The sequence below is a fragment of the Sorex fumeus genome, unplaced genomic scaffold, assembly GCF_029834395.1.
Source record: "Sorex fumeus unplaced genomic scaffold, SorFum_2.1 ptg000023l, whole genome shotgun sequence".
NCBI lineage: Eukaryota > Metazoa > Chordata > Mammalia > Eulipotyphla > Soricidae > Sorex > Sorex fumeus.
This window is the reverse complement of record NW_026606080.1, coordinates 1,317,591-1,338,473: the sequence shown is the minus strand read 5'-3', so window position 1 is coordinate 1,338,473 and position 20,883 is coordinate 1,317,591. Positions and strand designations below refer to the sequence as shown.

The following is a 20,883-nucleotide window of genomic DNA, read 5'->3' as shown; positions in this document are numbered from 1 at the left end:
ACCCCACCAGCACTCACGCGGCCACCAGCAGCTTCTCCCCAGGTGGGTTCATGAACAAGTGCCTTGTGGCTGTGGCAAGCAATGGGATTTTCTTGGCCATCCTGTTCTTGGGGGCAATGGGGGGAACCCCAAAGGACAGGCGGTCCAGATGAAGTAGGCCTGGGCTCTTCTTGAAGGTGTTCTTGGGGGAAGCAAAATTCACACACAGACAAAAGACATGGCAGGGGCTCTGTGTATGTGAGGGGTGCAGGAGGGCAAGAGGGGGTGTACCAATGGGACAAGGGGACGGGATGAGGAGAAAGGTTGGCTAAGGCACCGAGGTCAGCAAACTGCTAGTTCCGGTCAGCTCGGCGGCTTAAATGGTCAAGTCTGTCTTGGGGGCTGGAGGCTGAGGTTCCCGTCCCCCCAGTCCCCATCTGTCAGCTGCCCCGTGCCCAGATCTCACGTGCACCCAGGGGTCTGGGGAGCCCCTGGGAAGGAAGTCAAGGACCTCATTCGTCGTGCGCCCCGCGCCCCACATACCTGTTGCTGAGGGCCCTCTGGATCTTGACCAGCCCCCAGAACCGGGCCGAGGACAACCTCCGTGTGGACTGCATGCTGAGTCTGTCCTTAGGAGAATGCTCTGCCCGTTGTGCCTCCTGCGGAGGATTCCAGGATTCCGTTGCTAGGCGGGGAGCTCAGAACCCTGCCTGCCTATCACAGGCTCCCTGGGCACAAGGGCGAGTGACCCCGCCCATGTTGGAGTTCCAAGCATCTGCTGGGCTCTGAGGGGATGCGTAGACAGGCTGAAGCAACCCCCGGTGCCGTCTGGACTTCCCCAAGCCCACTCCCTAGGAGCAGCCCCCATCACCCACCCTCCCCCCGGGCTGCCCTGGAGCGTGCCTGCCGCTGACAGCAGCAGGACCACCTAGGTGCAGCACACCTAGCCATGTTCTAGCTCTGGACTCGGGCAAAAAGGAGCAAAACTAGGGCTGAGCTGCTGCTCTACTTCCCTTCATCAGCCTTTTTCCTTATTTATTTGGTGTTTGGGGCCATACCCGGTGATGCTCTAGCTGGCTCTGAGCTCAGGAATCACTCCTGGCCATGCCTAGAGAACCATATTGGATGCCGGGGATGGAACCCAGGTGGGCTGTGGGCAAGGCCAGTGCCCTCCCCGCTGCTCCCACGCTCTAATCCCCCCACCAGCCTGAATCTGCCTCTCAGCCGCCCCACACTGCTCCCGGGCAGAGTCCCAAGCTCTGCCCTTGGAGAAACCCACCAAGGCCAAGACACAGTCAAGGCCCCCGGCCTACAGGTATCACATGCAAACCTTGGACAGAGACTGGGTCTTTGCAGGGGCCTGGGCCCATTTCAACATCACTCATCACCTTTAGTTCTTGGTCCTGCGATGTTTGCCAGGCAGATGATGCTGCCCCAGAGCAGGCTCTGCCTCCAGGGGACAAATGCAGTTGAGGGTCCGAGGACACTGCCCGGTGACGCGCTGTCTGCCTGGCAGGCTGGATTGTTGTTAGATCTCCAGGGCCACCACCGTCACCGCCCCCAAGCAAAGCCAGTGTGCAGCTCACTGCTCAGTGCTGGCCCTCACACCCCACGTCACCATGTCTGTGTGCTGCCACCAGCTGTCCCAGGAAGGGCCAGCAGAGAAGCGAGGGGGACCTGCAGTTGGCTTCATGGGCTCCAACTCCTTTTCTGCCCTGGATTCCCATCCGGGGTCATTCACTGCTTTCCCCACTTCCGCGTCCATCTCTCCCGTGCAGGTGCTTCTCTGCATCCCAACAGAGCTCGTTCGGGGGCACTTTGGTGCTGGGGTGCAGAGCTACGCCTGTGCCTCTGCCCAATGATCCACCCTCCCTGGCCCCTCTATCTTTGCACCTTCTTTGGGGGGAGGGGGCGGTGGCTGTACTCAATCATGGTCAGGGGTTACTCCTGGTTCTGTGCTCAAGGATCATTCCTGCCAGCTCGGGGGACCATATGGGGTGCTGGAGATCAAACCTGAGTTGTAAAGCAAGTGCTATCCCACTGGACTATCTCTGGCCCTAAGGGAAACACTTGGGGTGGGGGACCTACATCCATTGCTGCCTAGCACCTAGATCAGAGCGACATGTCCCAACGACGCTCAGGGGGACCATGTGGTAGCGGCAGGGGCTGAAGCGTGACTCCCTCACACAAAGGAAACTCTCCCACATCCTGCAAGATCTCTCCTGTGCACCTGCCATTAAAATCTGTCATGCTGGGCGCGGGGACGGGGGTGGAGGGCAGGCCACGTTTTGCGTGCAGGAAGTCCAAGTTGAAAGTCCAGCACTGAATGGTCCCTCACCCCAAAGCACCACCAGGAGCGACCTCAGAAACTGAGTGGGGACATTGACCCAGGGTTGGGTCTATGACTAGTGATGACCCACAAACCCCAAAAATAAAATGTCAGGTTAGGGGCCAGAGTGACAGCACAGCAAGTAAGCACACACGGGTGGTGCACACAGCCAGTCTGGGTTCAATCCCTGGCACCCCCCCCCAAAGCCCATGAGGAGTGATCTCTGAGCACGAAGCTGTGAGCAAGCGCTGAGCACCGCCGGGCAGAGCCCCCACCCCAAACAAAATGTTGTCAGCCAGCAATGCGCCCCCAGTTTGTGGTGGTCCTGATAACCAGCTGCCCACACATCTAGCGGTGGGGACTGGCTGCCGGGGCACTGTGACATATCCTGCTCTGCAGATCTCATCAGCAGATGCCCGGCCACTTGCATATCCCTGGCTGCACCACGGCCCCCACCCCAGGGGTGTGGGACCAGGGACGGGGAACTCACGCACAGATGGGCAGGGCCAGGGGACAGATACCCTGTGCACACTGGGAGTCTGCAAGCCACACAGCTGCCTGCCAGCCCTGCCCCAGGCCTTTGGGGAGTGTGGGGGGGTGAATACCCCGCGGTGCTCAGGGCTTACTCCTGGTTGCCCTCTATACTATCACTTCAGCACCAGGAATTTTTTTTTTTTTTTTGCTTTTTGGGTCACACCCAGCGATGCTCAGGGGTTATTCCTGGCTCTGCACTCAGGAATTACTCTTGGTGATCCTTGGGGGACCATGTGGGATGCCTGGGATCGAACCCAGGTCGGGTGCGTGCAAGGCAAATGCCATACCTGCTATGCTATCGCTCCGGCCCCAGGATTTTTTTATTTTCTCATATTTTAATTTTATTCAAAAATTTATGAAAATATTTATTATTCTTTATCCAGCATTCTCAATGAAAACAACCTAACCATTTTTTTAAATTTAATTTTTATTAGTGAAACACCATGGGGTACAGTTGTAGACTTACAAACTTTCGTGCTTGGGTTTCAGTTATACAATGATCGAGTACCCATCCCTCCACCAGTGCCCATTCTCCACCACCAACGATCCCAGTAGCCCTCCCAGCCCCCTAATCCCGCCCCTGTGGCAGGGCGTTCCCTTTTGCTCTCTCTTGCCTTTAGGGTGTTGTGGTTTGCAATAGAGGTATTGAGTGGCCACTGTGTTCAGTCTAGAGTCTACTTTCAGCGTGCATCTCCCATCCCCAGCGTGCTGTTCCCTTTAGTTGGTGCTCCCTTCTCTATCTAAGCTGCCTTTTCCCCCAGCATTCAACACCGGGATTCTTATTTAAAAAGATGGAGCCAAATAACCAAACCACATAGTCAACAACACTCAGAGATCCAAACTTCAACAACTCAGGGCTGGAGCCATAGCACAGCAGGTAGGGCATTTGTCTTGCACGTGGCCAACCCGGGTTCGATTCCCAGCATCCCATAGGGTCCCCTGAGCATCATCAGGAGTAATTCCTGAGTGCAGAGCCAGGAGGAACCCCTGTGCATCGCTGGGTGTGACCTAAAAGGCCAAAAAGCCAAAAAAAAAAAAAAAAGAAAGAAAAGAAAAATAACTTCAACAACCCAACTTAAGGGCTAGAGCGATAGCACAGTGGTAGAGCGTTTGCCTTGCACATAGCCAACATGGCCGACCCGAGTTCGATTCCTCCACCCCTCTCGGAGAGCCCGGCAAGCTACCGAGAGTCTCTCGCCCGCACGGCAGAGCCTGGCAAGCTCCCCGTGACGTATTCGATATGCCAAACACAGTAACAAGTCTCACAATGGAGACGTTACTGGGCCCGCTCGAGCAAATCGTTGAACAACGGGAGGACCGTGACCCAACTTAAAAGGTGCTTGTCAAGAGCGCAGGTGGGATGGTGTGTGTGTGTGGTGGGGGGGGTACAGACATGGGTCTTGCATGGATCCGATCCCTGACTTCCACAGGATCCCCTAAGCACCACCAAGGAGTAATTCCTGAGTCCAGAGGCAGCAGTAACCCCTGAACATTACTAGGCATGAACCGTGCCCCCCACCCCCCCAAAAAACCCACAAACAAACCCTACACAACCCCCCCCAAAAAAAAAACCCCACAAAATCAAAACCCTGGCCAGAGAGGGAGTACAGACAGGAGTTCGGCATTTGCCTCACATGCAACCAATCCAAATTCATCCCTGGAACCACAGAGGGTCGCTGATCACAGCCCGAGTACACTGGCCCCAAAAGCCCCACTCCCCCCCCCCAAAAAAAACCCCAAAATCACACATCAAAGAAGACAGGCTTCGTTCACCCAAGACACTATTTATTTAGTGAAAAGTTCAAGCAGGATGACAAGCTGAAGGCTACGTGTGGACACGAGAATCTGCACCTTCCACGCTGGGGTGCAGGAGAAATACCACGGGACTCACAGCAGATGGCAATCTCGCTATACAACACATTCCAGAGTTGAGTTACAGTCTGTGTGTGTGTGTGTTTGTGTGTGTATACTGTGTAGGGGTTGGCGGGGCTGATGGGGGGGCATGAGTTTGCCCGCCACGCCCACCCCCAAACACCGCATGTGAATCATTAGCACCAGATTATTCCCTAGGCAAGCACAGCGCTTCTATACAAAGGTATGGACACAGACGCACGGAATCTGTGGCCCCAGGAGGCCACACAGCGAGAAGGAAACGGCCCGATGGTGGGGTGAGGTGGGGAGCACAGGGCAGCTGTGCGTTTGTTAAGACCATCACATGACACTGTGGATGGAAGTTCTTGAGAGACAGGAGAGTGGACAGGGATGGACACAGATTCTAATCTTCACATTTCACAGAGATGGGGGCCAGGCATGAGAAGTGTGCCACTGTCACACAGGGCAGGATAATCACATTTCAACGTGTTTCGCCGACATCACAATCACAAACAAGACGTGCCCCCGAAGTGGCAGCTGCTGCGTCTTGGTAGGGTGGGGGCGGGGGGAGGCAGGAGAGAGGAACCAGCCAGGGGCGGGGGCGGGGGGGGCGCCTGATGTGAGACCTTACCAAGGGGCCTGTGCTCACAGCAGGTGGCAGCTGGGGCTTCCTGAGTCTGACACGACTGGTCTCAGGAGCAGGTCACAGCCTCCGGTCTTTGTTGGTGGTGGCGTGGCAGGGCTGCCGGAAAGGGTATTTATTGCCTTAGTAAGTCCACAGAGTGGACAAGTGGCCTTTAAGACACCTGTGTGTGGCTGGCCTTGGGCTGGGGTCGCTGCCAGAGAGGGGGCCTGTGCCCAGCTGTGCGGGTGAGGGCGAGGGAAGGTCCGGTCTAGCAGATCCTGCCATCAATCACGCCTCAACGCTCCCTTCATGGGAGTGAGCCTAGAGGCCAGCAGCCACAACAGAGGTCACTGGACCCTAGGGGACACTGGCACCTGGGGTTGTGCAGGAGCCCAGCGCTGGACTCCCTTTCCCGAGCCCTTCTGCTATGCAGAGGCGCCGGGGGTGAAGGGTCCGAGGGCTTTCCCGCCACCGGGCATGCAGATGGTGCAGTGGAACCCCTGTGGGTGATGCAGTGGTCTGCCTGCTGGAAAAACTCATGAGAATTGTGTCAAGTGGGGCCTTGGTGTGACAGGGCCATGCCGTACAGTGGGTGTGTCCTCCCGGGCCCCGTCACCAACCACTGCAAGGGCCCCTGGCAGGGGACTGGCAGTGAGGTGGAGAGCAGAATTCTTACCAGCCCTTCCCAGCGGCAGAGTGGGTGTCTGGGGGCGAAGGGAGGACAAGGAAAAGGCACCCCAAGAAACGTCCGGCTGGGCTCCCGAAACAGGCGCTCAAGGACGGGGTTCCCAGGCATTAAAATCCGCGAGGGAAAGGCGGCTGGCCCAAGAGCCCGCGACACCCCATGCCACCTCCTGTCCCCTCGGGGAGCACGAGGGGCACTGCGAGTCTTCGGGAGGGAGGAGGGAGGAGGGGGACACGAAACAAACTCCGCCCCTCCCCCCCTGCACAGGGACTTATTGCTTTTTGGTGGCTTGTCTGCCTCCCGGCCATGTCATCGCTCTGGCTGGGCTCCCTCGGGGCGGGTGGGGGGGGGGGGGACGGGGGCGTACGCAGGGGTGCTGGAGGTCGGGGTTCGGGCGTGCATTGCAGGCAGGGGGCAGGCGGGGCCTCCTCCCCGTTATTTGCCCCGCTCGGGCGGCAGGCTGTCCAGCAGGCACTTGAGCTGCTCCTCGCCCAGGTGGATCTTGTCCTCCAGCTCCCGGTGCTCGATGAGCAGTGCCGACCTCATCTTCACAAAGTGCTCGTAGTCGGCCAGGCCGTCGGCGCCCAGGTAGCCGGCCAGGATGTGGAAGACGGTGCGCTCCCGGCGGTCCAGGTTCTCCTTCAGCTCCTTGGCGTCCCGGTGCTGCTGCGTGAGGACCCGCTGCTTCTCCCGCAGGGAGTGCTGTTGAGGCCGGGGAGAGGCCCGCTCAGCGCCCGGGGCCACCCACGCCCACCCCACATGCCAGGAGCTGCGTTGAGGGGCGGGGGGCTGGACTCCCCGCCTCTGCGTTGCCGCCTCTTCTCCACGGCCGGGGTGGAATGTGACACCTACCAATATCTAAACTTTTCTTTTGGGGTCACGCCCGGTGGTGCTCAGGGCTTACTCCTGGCTCTGTGCTCAGGGATCACTGCTGGAGGGGTTCAGGGGACCACCAAGGATGCTGGGGATGGAATCCAGGTCGGGCACGTGTAAGGTAAGTGCCCTATCTGCTGCGTGATCACTCCGGTTCCCCTACCTAGAGTTCTGAACAGAAACCCCAAGTGTTGCTGTCCTCTTGGGGTAGGTCTGCTTATAAGGGTCCTGTCTGAAGCAATGTGAATTCCCTAAATACATCACATTTATTCATATTGAAGCTTGGACTTTTTTTTTTTTTGGCTTTTTTGGGTCACACCCAGCGATGCACAGGGATGACTCCTGGCTCATGCACTCAGGAATTACCCGTGGCGATGCTCAGGAGACCATATGGGATGCTGGGAATCAAACCCGGGTTGGCCGCATGCAAGGCAAACGCCCCACCTGCTGTGCTATCACTCCAGCCCCGGAAGAAAATTTTTAAAAAAATGTGGGTATTTGGGCCACACCTGGTGATGCTTAGGGGTTACTGCTGGTGGGGCTAGGTAGGTGTGTGTGTGTGTGTGTGTGTGTGTGTTGTGTGTTGGGGGGAGGTGTCTAAAGGATGCCAAAGATCAAACCTGGGTCGGCCACATGCAAGCTAAGTGCCCTACCTGCTGTGCTCTGGTGTCCCGGTCTGTATAGTTTTGGATAAAAACCCAAGAACTTCTGTTTTCCTTGCTGGGTTCTAGATTTGTGTGCAAAAGTCCTGACTGAAGTAGTGAGAATTCCCCGTGTGCACTGTATGTTTGCGTATTTAGGCTTCAAAGGTAATTTTTTGGGGGGGATCATACCCGGCAATGCTCAGGGGTTACTCCTGGCTTTGCACTCAGGAATCACTCCTGGCGGTGCTCGGGGGACCATATGGGATGCTGGGAATCTAACCCTGGTCGGCCGCATGCAAGGCAAATGCCCTACCTGCTGTGCTATTGCTCCAGCCCCCTGCGAAGGTAATTTTTTAATTAAAAAAATTTTGTTTTGTTTTGGGGCCAGACCCGGTGATGCTCAGGGCTGACTCCGGGCTCTGCCTTCAGGAATGACTCCTACCAGTGCTCTGAAGATGCTCTGGGATGCGGGGATGGAGCCCAGCTCAGTGGCCTACGGGGCCAGCGCCCTCCCCGCTGTGCTCTCTCTCTCTCCAGCCCTGATGGAAGGTCCTTTACATCACATGTCACTTCCGGCAGCAATACACTGAACTCTGGCACTTACTTCATTTTAGGACATAGCGGGGCAAAAGGAAGTGAGTCTAAGGGAAGCCCAGAGGCCGGCCAGCCAGCAGTGGCAGGAAGGGGACACTCCTTTGAGAGGCAGGTTGGGTGCAGGGACTTGCGTCTGCTTCCAGAGCTTCAAATCGCAGCAGCCCAGGAAGGTCTCCTGCCCTTCCCCTATTTCTGGGTCAATTCTGAGCTGTATGGCTTATTACCCACCCCACCCCCCCAGCCACCACTGCTCTCTGCATCTCCCCTTCCTGTCCATACCCCAGCTCAGGGGAAATCAACAGCCTCCAGGGGGTCCTGCCCACCCCCAGGGGTACCCTGATGGTTATGTGGAGAGAACTCAGTTCTCTGATGCCCAGACGGAGAAACAGCCAGGCTAGCAGTGGGGATGGAGAAGGGACCACCATGACAAAGATAATTGGAAATGATCACTCTGGATAAGAACCGCGTGCTGGAAGGAGGGAGAGGGACAAACAGGGATGACCTCTCAGCATCTGCATTGCAAACCATAATGCCCAGAAGGGGGGAACCAGAGCACAGAGCCAGGAGTCAGCCTTTTACACAAAGTCAGGAGTCAGCCCTGAGCACAGATCCAGGAGTCAGCCTTGAACACAGAGCCAGGCGTCAGCCTTGAGCACAGAACCAGGAGTCAGTCCTGAGCACAGAGCCAGGAGTCAGCCCTGAGCACAGAAGGAATGAAGATCCGCTGAGCACTGCCGGTGTGATCCAATCCTACCCCCAAACTCAAGTCTAGTTCCTGCTTATGTGAGTTTTCTAACTGCTTTCAGAGAGACACATTTGCTGCAGATTGGGTCTGGGGCTGCCTGGTGTGTGAATGTGGCTGTGTGTGGGGGTGCACACATGTGTGTGCGCGCGCATGTGTGCATGTACATGTGTGTGTGTACGTGCGTGAGTGTGTGTTAATGTGTGTGCATGAGTGTGTGTGTACGTGCGTGTGTTAATGTGTGTGCGTGAGTGTGTGTGTGCGTGTGTGCATGTGTGTGTGCATGCTTGTGTACATGCGCTGCGGGGATGCTCACCCGATCGCCAGGAGCCGCGCTGTCGTCCAGGTTGTTGAGGGCGTTCTCCACACGGGCCAGGCGGCCGGACAGCGAGAGCAGGAGGTTGACCACCTTGTCCAGGTCGCCGACGAACATGCGGAACTTGTCGAACTCGTTGGGCTTGCATACGTCCTTGGCCAGGGCCTCCACGGCCGCGCCCAGCGCGCTGTTGGCCCGCATGTCTTCCAACAGGCTCTCGCGCGCCTCCCGCAGCACCTGCAGCTTGCGGCCCAGGCTGTCGATCAGCTCCTGCTGTGGGCGGGCCGGGAAGAGGCCGCATGGTCAGCGGTGATGCCCCCCACCGGCCCCAAGAGGCCAGGAGTGCTCCGGGTTCCATCCCCCACACGGCACAGGGAGCCCCTGAGCACCGTGCCGTGCGCTGTCGGACAGGGCCAAAGCAAAGCCCACCACCAAGGGCCAATAGCTCATGCGGGGGCAGCATGCATGCATGCGGCGGGCAGCGTGCATACAGCAGGCAGTGTGTATACGGCTTGAAGCACGCATATGGCGGGCAGCGTGTATACGGCGGGCAGCGTGCACACGGCGGGCAGCATGCACACGGTGGCCAGCATGTATACGGAGGGAAGTGTGCACATGGTGGGCAGCGTGTATACGGCGGGAAGTGTGCACACGGTGGGCAGCGTGTATACGGAGGGAAGCGTGCACACAGTGGGCAGCGTACATACGGCGCCGCTTCCGTGGGTGGGGGTGGGGGATGGGGAATGGCATGGAAAGGGTTTTAAATGCACTTGAGGCGATGAGATACAACAATTTATAGGTCCACGGTTGGAAGCCCACCTCAAGGGCTGGGGGAGGGGGCAGCTGGGATAGACAAGGGACCACTATGACAAGGATGGTTGGGAATGACCACTCTGGATAAGGAGGGAAAGGGACAAATATGATAACCTCTGTATTGTAAACCTCAATGCCCACAAGAAGGGAGGGAGGGAGGGGGGAGGGAGGGAGGGGGAGAGGGAGGGAGAGAGGTAAAGAAGGAGGAAGGAACAGGAAGAGAGGGAGAGAGGGAGGAAGGTAAGGAGGGAGGAAGAGAGGGAGAAGAGGGAGAGAGGGAGGGAGAGAGGGAGGGAGAGAGGGATAGAAGGACGGGGAGAGAGAGAGAGAGAGAGAGAGAGAGAGAGAGAGAGAGAGAGAGAGAGAGAGAGAGAGAGAGAAAGTGCCTGCCCTAGAGGCAGGCTGGGTGGCAGCAGGGAACCTGGGGACACTGGTGGTGGAAAAATACACTGGTGGAGGGACGGGTGTTGAAACACTCTATGACTGAAACCCGACTATGAACAGCTCTGTGCATCTCATGATGATTCGATAAAAGGAATATGGTCCCCAGGGCACCTCCAGGAGTGATTCCAGATGGCAGAGCCAGGAGGAAGCCCTGAGCATTGCCAGATGTAGTGCAAAACCAAAACCAAAGGAAAAAAAGATACCCCAAAACCCAGAGTATCCCCAAGCACCCAGGAGTGGCCCCAAAACCAAATAAAATGAAACAAAATTTATGATTCGCTATCAGTAAATGTTTGATTTGGAGATGTATTTTATACACAGGGTTGCACGAAAATTTCTCTGGTGACAGGACTTGAGCCACAGTACGGCAGGTACAGGCTGGAGCAATAGCACAGTGGGTAGGGCATTTGCCTTACACGCAGCTGACCAGGCTGACCCAGGTTCGATTCCTCCGCCCCTCTCAGAGAGCCCAGCAAGCTACCAAGAGTATCTCGTCCACATGGCAAAGCCTGGCAAGCTACCCGTGACATATTCGATATGCCAAACATAGTAATAAGTGTCACAGTAGAGACGTTACTGGGCCCGCTCGAGCAAATCGATGAACAACAGGAGGACAGTGACGGCAGGTACAGAGCCTGCCTTGCACGTGGCTGATCAGCGTTCAATCCCCAGCATCCCATAGGGTCCCAACGACCACTGCTAGGAGGTATTCCTGAGTGCAGAGCCAGGACGAACCCCTGGGCACAGCTGGGTGCGCACCCCTGCACCAAAGAATTTCTTCCCCTCTGGTCAAAAGGAGTCAACATTGGAAAAGATTCGAGAAGGTCCAGCTTCACGGGCTGGAGAGCTGGTGCCGGGGGTAGGCTGTTTACCCTGCACACAGCTTGTCCGGGTTCTATTCCGGCACCCCCAAGTCCCACCAGGCGAGATTGCTCAGCACAGAGCCAGGTGTGGTCCAAAAATCAAATCAAAAGCACCCAAAAGGAGAGAGAGAACAAGGGGGAATGCCCTGCCACAGAGGCAGGGTGGGATGGAGGGAGGGAGGGGGGTGGGAGGGATACTGGGATCAGTGGTGGTGGAGAATGGGCCCTGGTGGAGGGATGGGTATTCGATCATTGTATAACTGAAACCCAAGCACAAAAATTTGTAAATCTACAACTGTACCTCATGGTGTTTCACTAATAAAAATCTTAAAAAAAAAAAAACCCAAGATACACAAAGACGCTCTTGCTGGGAAAGAGCAAATGCAGACACGGGCCAGGAAGACACTGTTCAGTCTGGCCCCACTGGGAAGCCAAGGGGCTCTGAATTCCAGAAAGACCCCATGTCTGGTTCCCGGCAACATACTTGGCCTTGGAGACAAACGCACCTTCGGGTCTGCACAGACACTTTGATAAAGACCCATGGAGGGGACACAGTAAATAGAAAATCTGCACATCGTCTGATGTTTGGGCCATGCGACTTGAGACCTAGAAGCTGTTGGGATGACTCTTGTCCAAGAAAGCCAAGAATTGGGGGAGATGATGGGAAGGAGAGGGAGGAGGAAGAGGAGGGGGGAGTGGGAAGAGGGGGAGGAGGGAAGGAGGAGAGGGAGGAGGGAGAAGAGGAGGAAAGGGAGGAGGCGTCCAGGTTGGTGCAGCTGCTACAAAAAGGCCTTTAAAACTTTTGTTTGTGTTTGTGCCCCTTTTAGTGGTGCCCAGGGCTTCCTCCTGGCTCTGTGCTCGGGGTCACTGCTGGCAGGGCTCAAGGTAGGGCGTGGGGTGCGGGCTCTGAACCTACGTCAGCCACATGCCAGGCAAAGTGCCTGACCTGCTGTGCTGTTGCTTCGCTGCGCACACCCCCCCCCCCATACAATTTTTTTTCTTTTAAATGAAAACAAAGATTGTAGAAATGAGGGCCAGGAGGTCTGGACCACAGCTGGAAACTTGCCATATGTGGGGAACCGGGGAGGGCAGCTAGGACACAGCAGAGACCACTATGACAATGAGAGAGAGAACGAGAGAGAGAGAGAGTGAGAGAAAGAGAGAGAGAGACAGAGACAGACAGACAGAGATGGATGTGGGGGGTTATCTGCCACAGAGCCATAGAGACAAGCTGGGGGATGGTGTCGGGAGGGAAACGGGGTCATTAGTTGTGGGAATTGTACACTGGTGAAGGGACAGGTGTTGAGCACTGTGTGACCAAAACCCAATCACGAACAACCTGGTAACTTTGTAGCTCATGGTGATTCAGTGAAAAAAAATTGGTTGTTGTTTGGGGCCACACTCAGCAATGCTCCTGGCTCTGCACTCAGGGGGTCACTCCTGGAGTGCCCAGGAGTGGGATGCCGGGAACCAGGTCGGCCATGAGCAGGGCAAATGCCCTCCCTGCCATGCTGCCCGTGAAACGAAGCCCCTTCGGGTACCCGGTGCCCAAGGGTGCACCGTGAGGTTCTCACCCCGGTCTACAAAGATGCAAATCTGAAAGGTGATTTGCTCCTGGCAGCAGGACTGGCCCCTGGGAGCCATGGGAACAGGCAGATGGATGGAGTCAGGGCAGGCACCTACATGAAGGGGGAGGCCATGAGGCCATGCCTTTGGGAGCCCCAGCACGGGACCGGAGGGGATGCCGAGGCCCAGCGCCGCAGTAAGGAAAACCACCACGCATCAGTGCTTTCTGCCCCATTACTAAACATCTCAAAATGGGGCGGGCGGGGACTCCTGCACTTGGTACAGATAACAGAGGTTGGTCCAGGAAGGGCAGGGAGGGGGAGGGGGGAGGAGAACATGGGTAGGGTGGGGGAGGGGAGAATGGCACCGTGAAGCTAGACCCCGGCTATTGGGATCCCTGTTAAACTAACAATAAAGCAAAAATGAAAAGGAACAAAGAAAGAGAGAAAAAAAAAACAGAAAAGAAACTGCCAGCAGAGGCCATATGAAAGGAAAAAAACACAGACACTAAAAACCCACTTAATGATTAGTCTCTGCTGCTGAGCCGCTCTGGTAAAACAAAGAGAAAAGTCAGAGGAAAGAAAAAAGCGCAGAGGCCAGCGAGCTACAAACCACTGGGACCTTCAGCTCCTTGGGAGGGTTGAAATATTCACAGCATATTGAATTAAAAAAAATTCACAGCACTAGGGGGGGTGGTGAGATCGGACAACACAAAGATGCTCACCTTGCCCGGTGGCACCCAGCCTGGAGGCAGCCCTCAGTGCAGGTGCCAGGTGTCAGCCCTGAGGACCGCGCTGGGTGAGGCCCAAACTCTCATTTAACTGAACTAGGACTGGAGCGATGCGACAGTGAATGGGACAGAGAGACGGGAGGCTTGCTCTGCACACGGGTCCATTCCAGCCCAATTGCCACCACCACATCAGGGCCCCCAGCATCTCCCAGAGAATGACAGCGAAACCTTCTGGTGACTCTCAACTTTATGTTTGTAGTGAATTACTTGCTTTCCTATTGCCCCATAACCTTCCCACACTTCACTCTAGAGCAATGTTCTTGGCTTAAACACAGCAAGACCGTTAATGTTGTACTCCTAGTATTGGGCAGTTCATTGACTCTGAAATATATTTACTCCTGGGCGTCTGTCATGATTACTTGATTACTTGATTCAGGCTTCAGTTGCTGTAGTTCCTAACACCCCACATAGGGGTGTCCCACCACAGGTTCTGGATGGACCCTGGGCAAGTGGCAAACCTATCCTGGGATCAAAACCGGACGGTCTAGAAAGCATAAAAGCACGGTCTTGATGCAAGCTGTTATGGCTTAAGAGAGAAGACCTCATGGGGAAGGACAAGGTAAACCGGCCTGAGGACTTAAAGTCTGGGATTTACGGTAAATGCCTTGCTTGCATTCTGAGCCCAGAGGACTAATTTTTGGGATTTATATTTCTTCCTGTGTTTATCCAAATAACAGCAATTATTAATGAGAAGAAAAGCGATATAATGCCTGTCATTTGCCCCTGGACAAAATCTCTCTGTATAACCCCTGGGAGTGAGACTGTCTCCTTGAGTTAATCCCCCCCAAGAGAATTGTCTCCGTCCAAACGCTTTCCCTCTGTAAATGATCAATCACACCTAAGGGCAGTCCTGTACCTCCAAGCCTCTCAGATTGTCAGTAAGTGTGCTAACATCTCTGCATTAAGTGGGCATCTCTCCATGAGTTCCCATCTGTTTGTTCCTTTAATGGGAAGGCTTGGGGAGGGGGCTCTCAGCCACTGAATGCATCACTAACAGCCCGAAGTCATTCCTGGCATCCCTGGGTGGGCAGGAGCCGCCAACCATCAGGCACCTACAGGTAAGGGCTGTGTTTGGTGGACCCCCCTACTCTAGGAATTGAGCGGGAGAACAGTACTCGGGGTACTGGGGACTTAAGAATTCTAGTCATACCCCTGCTCAGAGAAGAGTGAGACAGCAGATTTTCAGGTTTTGAGGGTTACTGGAGAGTTAAAAATCCCAGCCGTGGGGCTGGAGCTATAGCACAGCAGATAGGGCGTTTGCCTTGCATGCAGCCGACCTGGGTTCAATTCCCAGCATCCCATAGGGTCCTCCCCCCGCCCCCCCCCCGAGCACCGCCAGGAGTAATCCCTATATGTTGCCGGTGTGACCCCCTGCCAAAAAAAAAATCCTAGCTGTACCTCCCCATTAAGATGGGACAGAAACGGCCACCACAGGCTCCTCTGGTGCACCTTGAGTCAGACCAAAAGGGCCGAGCCATCTATGGGTCTGATTCAGCATCTCTCCTGCAGAACGGGACACTTTCCCGAGACCAACTCTGGGCCAGCTTGAAAGTTCTTGACAAAATAAACCTGTGGTTCCCGGACCAAGGGACTCTAGAGACCAAGATTTGGAAAGAGGTTAGGACAATTGTCTAGATGGCATCTGAGAAGGGGATTCGGAGCCCTGTGGAACTCTGGGTTCCATGGGAGATTGCCTGTTCCATCCTCCAGTTTGGGGAAGGTACGGCTGAGAAGGAGGAGAGCATAGGGCATGAGATGGGAGATTTTTCTCAGGAGCAGGAGTTTAGCAAACAGACCTCTAAGAGGATTAAGGATCAGGCAAAGATGAGGCAAAGTTCCCCCTGCCCAGAGCCTCAAATCAGCTAAGAGCTCTCCCAGGGAAAATGTGCCTCCAGGACAGAGATTTTTCTGATGATGCAGCTCAACAGTCCTTCTGAAGTCAGAAGACCCCAGAGACCTCCAGCTCCGCAGGATTCAATTTCTAATACAACAAATGAAAGTGATGAAGATGCTGAGTCAGCTGCCTCCTCCTCAGCCTCTTGAGTCCAAAAGCAAGAAAGCAGTTTCCAGGCCTCCCAGGATCAAGGTTTCCAGCTGAGCCTTGATTACACCTTTATTAGCCTTTAAGTGGCCAATTCCACCCAGACCAGATGAGGTCCGTCTGCTTCCTGCCAGCCCCTCTGTGTCCAGCTGGGGGAAGCTCAGCCCCCATCTTATTGAGGTTTAAGAACAGATTCACTCAGACATTTTTAAAAGGCCTCTCTCTGCCTTGTCTGGGCCTACATCTCTGTACTGTAAAGAATATTTTACAGGCTGGACTGTAGGCTCTTTGAGGGCACAAATTAATGTCCTAGATCACTCTGGGCAGACATTTTCAGGAAGCAAATTAACTCGTGAAATGTTAATAAGTGAAGGAAAGTGTCCAGGCCTGATCAAGGCAAGATACCTTGCCCTGTGCTGTTTTCACTCACATCCGTGACCTGGTGAGGTGGGCTTGGGAGAAGGTCAATATAGATATTCTATTTCAATATTTTGTTGATTTGGTTTTTTTTCTTTTTGGGTCACACCCAGTGATGCTCAGAGGTTACTCCTGGCTCTGCATTCAGGACTTACTCCTGGCAGTGCTTGGAGGACCCTATGGGATGCTGGGAATCGAACCCGGGTCAGTCACGTGGAAGGCAAACACCCTACCCACGGTGCTATCGCTCCAGCTCCTCTTGATTTGGTTTTGCACCCATCTTCTGCTAAGTTTACTCGGCTTATGTTTTTCATTATATGGATGACATCTTGCTTGCATGTTCTAGTGATAGAGAGCTTCAGAGATGGGATGAAAACCTCAAAACGCTCAATGATTTTTCAAAAACTGCTAGGAGACATTAATTGGGTCTGCCCTTCCTCAGCATTGCCCGGTGAGATCTTAGTACCCCGTGCCTCGCCCCTCAGAAGGACTGGCCCTGCCTGGCCCAAGGCAGCTAACACCAAAGGCTCACAAGTTGGATTTTTTCTAGAATGGCTCCAGAAATCCCATCTTTCTGGGTTGCTCCTGAAGAAAAATTATGACTTTTGCTAGTTACTGAAAAACAGAAAAATGATGGTATGCCCCGGCTTGACTCCCTGTCTCGGACATTGTTTTCTTTAAATTTTAAAAATCAATCTCGGGGCTGGAGAGGTAGCACAGCAGGTAGGGCATTTGCCTTGCACGCGGCTGACCAGGGTTCGATCCCCAGGATCCCATATGGTCCCCTGAGTACTGCCAGAAGTAACTCCTGAGTGCAGAACCAGGAGTAACCCCTGTACCCCTGTGCATCGCCAGGTGTGATCCAAAAAGCAAAAAAAATAAATAAAATCAATCTCAAGGAGAGTGTTAATGATTTTCACTGGGTCCGCGGTCCCCCCACTCAGCCTCAGTGAAAGGCTGGATTGTCAGGGAATCCCCCGCCACCCCAAACCTCGACAGTGAATTCTAATCAAATTGCTGCCTGGCAGACAAAACCTGCTAAATTGGTTTATTTATTCTTCCAGGTATCAATCAGGCTCTTGCAATTTTGTAAATGAGAAGTCGGGAATATGTTCTCCCCACCTCAGGAAACCATTCTGCTATTTGGATTAAAATTGACAAGGAGGAGAAAAAGATTACGCTTATATCTTAACAGATCTACTAAGAAACTCCGGGTTGCGCTGTGCCTCATGTGGAGTGGTATTTATCTGCGGGGTTCAGTCCCCAGACACCCCGAGACTCTACAACTGTCCAAACTCTACAACACTCTAAACCCTCCAACAGTACCAGTCCAGCCCAGTTCCATTGCCAAACTGATCTTGGCTGGAAGTCACAAGGAAATCGGAGGAGGAGCCAGCGACACAGGACCCCAGATAAAGGTCTCTAGTTCGCTTGAATTCATTAAGAGGTCACAGTAAGAATGTTCCTGATACCCACTTTTAATACTCAGTTCAGTATCTTCATTGCAAACCACAATGCCCAAAGCGGGGGGAAGGGAAGGAGAGGGAGAGGGAGAGGGAGAGAGACACAGAGAAGACACAGAGAGAGAGACACAGAGACAGAGACAGAGAGAGAGGAGAGAGCCTGCCATAGAGGAAGGTTAGGGGGTGTGGTTGGTGGGAGGGAAACTGGGGACACTAGTGATGGGAAACGAACACTGGTAGAGGGACGGGTACTGCAACACTGTATGACTGAAACCTCATCATGAACAGCTTTCTCACAGAAATTCAATAAAAAATAAAACATTTAAAAAATTAAAAAAGAGGGGGCTGGAGAGATAGCACAGCGGGTAGGGTGTTTGCCTCGAACGCAGCTGACCTGGGTTCGATTCCCAGCATCCCATATGGTCCCCTGAGCACTGCCAGGAGTAATTCCTGAATGCAGAGCCAGGAGTAACCCCTGTGCATCGCCGGGTGTGACCCAAAAAGCTAAATAAATAAAGAAAAAAGAAAAAAGAAACATTTCTTATATCCCTCCCTTACAGATTGTTCAGATAACGCCAGGTCCCCATGTTTGGACTAACAATCCCTTTCTTTTATCCTCCTCCAGTTTCCTCAGATCCGGAATGAGGAAGGAACACCTTTTCATTGGAACACCTTTTAATTTCTCTCTAGGATACTCCCTTGATCCTGCAGGTATAGGAGCTTCCCTAGGGTTGACAGTGAATCCGACCAGACAATGGCTGCAATCCCCGGCTGGAGGACTCCTGACAGCAGTGGTGAGGCTCCTGCTTCAGTGCTCCCTGGGATTCGTTGGCCTCCTGGGACTCACTGCTGTGACCACTACCACTGCTGCTGCAGGCACAGCTCTCCAAACCCCAATCTAGATGCACGATTTCGCCAAAAAGTGGCAAAATGACTCTCACCACCTGTGGACAGTGCAGGACGACTGGACCTTTAAAATAAGCACTGCTCTGGGTCCAGGGGCGGGTTGAAGTTTTAGATCAAGAGAGGGGCTGGAGAGATAGCAGAGCGGGTAGGGCGTTTGCCTTGCACGTGGCCAACCCGGGTTCGATTCCCAGCATCCCATATGGTCCCTTGAGCACCGCCAGGAGTAACCCCTGTCCATTGCCAGGTGTGACCCAAAAAGCAAAAAAAAAAAAAAAAGAGACTGTTTTGGATGGGAATTGTTCTTCTAATTTTTTGCATTTTGCAAATAGAAAAGGGGGAGATGTTGGATATTAATCCTAAGTGGTTTAGGCTTCATCAGTGAATTGCCCATTTTCCTCCTCCCAGAGAAGTTTACAGTGCTCTTATGAGCACCCCTAGTGCCCCCGAGTCTATCTTTAACCTTTCCTTTGTGCATTACCTCTCATTGTCACAGTTTCCCAAGTCACGCTTGGTTATAGAGTGAAAACCTCTGTGATTCTGGACTTTGTATTTGTGGTGAATTACATGTTTTTCAATCACCCGATTCACTTGCTTTTCTATTTCCCCTCTAGCCTTTTCAGATTTTACTGTAGAGCAATGTTCTTTGCTTTAACACACAAAGACCATTAATGCTATGCTCCTGTAATTTGGGAGTTGATTGACTCTGAAATATATCTACTCCTGGGCATCTGTAATAATTACTTGACTGAGGCTTCGGTTGCCATAGTTCCTAACACCCCCACAAAGGGAAGGGGGCACTAGGGGCCTTGAACAAACCCTGGGCAAGCAGCAAAGTGATCCCAGCAATGAAATAGGGTAGCTAGGAGAGAGGACCCTATGGGGAAGGAAAAGCTAAAGCGGCCAGAGGACTTAAAGTCTGGGATTTACGGTAAATGCCCTGCTTGCCCTCTGAGTCCAGAGAACTTAGTTTTGAAATCTATATTTCTTCCTGTGTTTATCCAAATAACTGCCAAGTATTACTGAGAAGTAAACTTGTTTAATATGTACTAGTAGTAAGGGAAAGAGAAAAGCAATATAATGCCTGTCACTTGCCCCTGGATGAAATCTCTCCGTATAGTCCCTGGGAGAAAGAGCGTCTCCTTGAGTTAATCCCCCCCAAGAGAATTGCCTCCATCCAAATGCTTTCCCTCTGTAAATGATCACACCTAAGGTCAGTCCTGCACCTCCAAGCCTCTCAGGTGGTCAGTAAGTGTGCTAACAGCTCTGCATTAAGTGGGCATCTCTCCGTGAGCCCCCGCCTGTTTCTTCCTCTGCTGGGGAGGCTTCAGGAGGCTGCTCTCGGCCATCCAACACACAACAACTTGAACTCACACCCAGGGCCCCCCAAACCTGCAGAGAGAGTGATCCCTATGTGCAGAGCCAGGAGCAAGCCCTGAGCACTGCAGGGTGTGGCCCCCAAACAAAAATACAACGAAATAAAAAGACACATTCTTGATTTTTCTGGAGTGCCTCTACCCACTGCCATCCTGCCAGCCTGGTAGGAGCGTAGCAAATGAATGAGAAGTGGCCCAGACGTCAAGGAAGCTCAATTAAAAACAGTGACACGGAGGTCCCACTAGTGGGGAACAGCAGAGTAAACCCTTAGATGAGGCTTTAATGACCCCATGGTGAGACAGAACAATTATCACAAGTTTTCTCCCACTTAAGTATTTTTTGATCATCCCATTAGCAATTTGGTGGTAACAAACAATAGAAAAGAAATTCTCTAGGCCTGATGCTGGGACAGGCTTGGGGGACAGTTGGGAAAACGGAGACAATGGTGGAGGGGAGGGAACATTACGCTGGAATACTGAATGCCTGCAGCAAATCATAAGGAACAAGTTTTGAATGATGGCATGTGAATAAACTGTGAAACAAATGTCTTTAATTAAAAACATTTCAAAGAAGTCTTTTAAATACACGTTGTCCAAGTCACTGGCTTCTGTGCCGGCCACTTCCTCTAAGCCCGTGGAAGCGTTTGCGGCTGTGTGAGCCTGGGTATGCTCATGCCTGTGGCGGGGGTCTTGAGGCACGTCAGGCCTTCGGGGATGGCGCCCGTTCCTGCAGTGTTGCAGCACTTGTCCCACGGCTCAAATATGCGTAGGGCAGGCCTGAGAGTTCAACAGAGCCACGAGTCCCAGCCTCATGGACAAGTGTGCAAGAGTGACAGAAAAGCATTTGGGGAGCCCCTCCGGCGGTTCTCATGGGGTGGGGGGGACTGGTGGGCTATTCTCAACGCCTGAGCAGGCAGAGCTGGGGGTTGGGAGGCAAGGCCCTGCATGGAAGGGCTAGTGCTTAGTGAGGGGCCCCGGCCCACACCCCAGCACGCTGCCACTCTAATGGTGAAG

The 20,883-nt window shown here is 53.7% G+C and overlaps 1 protein-coding gene across 2 annotated transcripts in view; it reads right to left on the bottom strand.

The window, feature by feature from the left end:
- Nucleotides 1-6,406: 6,406 nt before the first annotated feature.
- The window catches only part of SHROOM2 (shroom family member 2), a 29,736-nt gene continuing 15,259 nt past the window's right edge, over nucleotides 6,407-20,883 (bottom strand). Inside the window, exons 4-5 of one of the 2 annotated variants that reach the window (XM_056113778.1) lie at nucleotides 9,194-9,466; nucleotides 6,407-6,726 (exon numbers count right to left, since the gene is read on the bottom strand). In XM_056113778.1, coding sequence (XP_055969753.1) covers nucleotides 6,460-6,726; nucleotides 9,194-9,466 — 540 coding nt within the window. In that variant the 3' untranslated portion in view covers nucleotides 6,407-6,459. The remainder of the gene's footprint in view (nucleotides 6,727-9,193; nucleotides 9,467-20,883) is intronic. The other variant, XM_056113779.1, reaches the window with a different exon arrangement.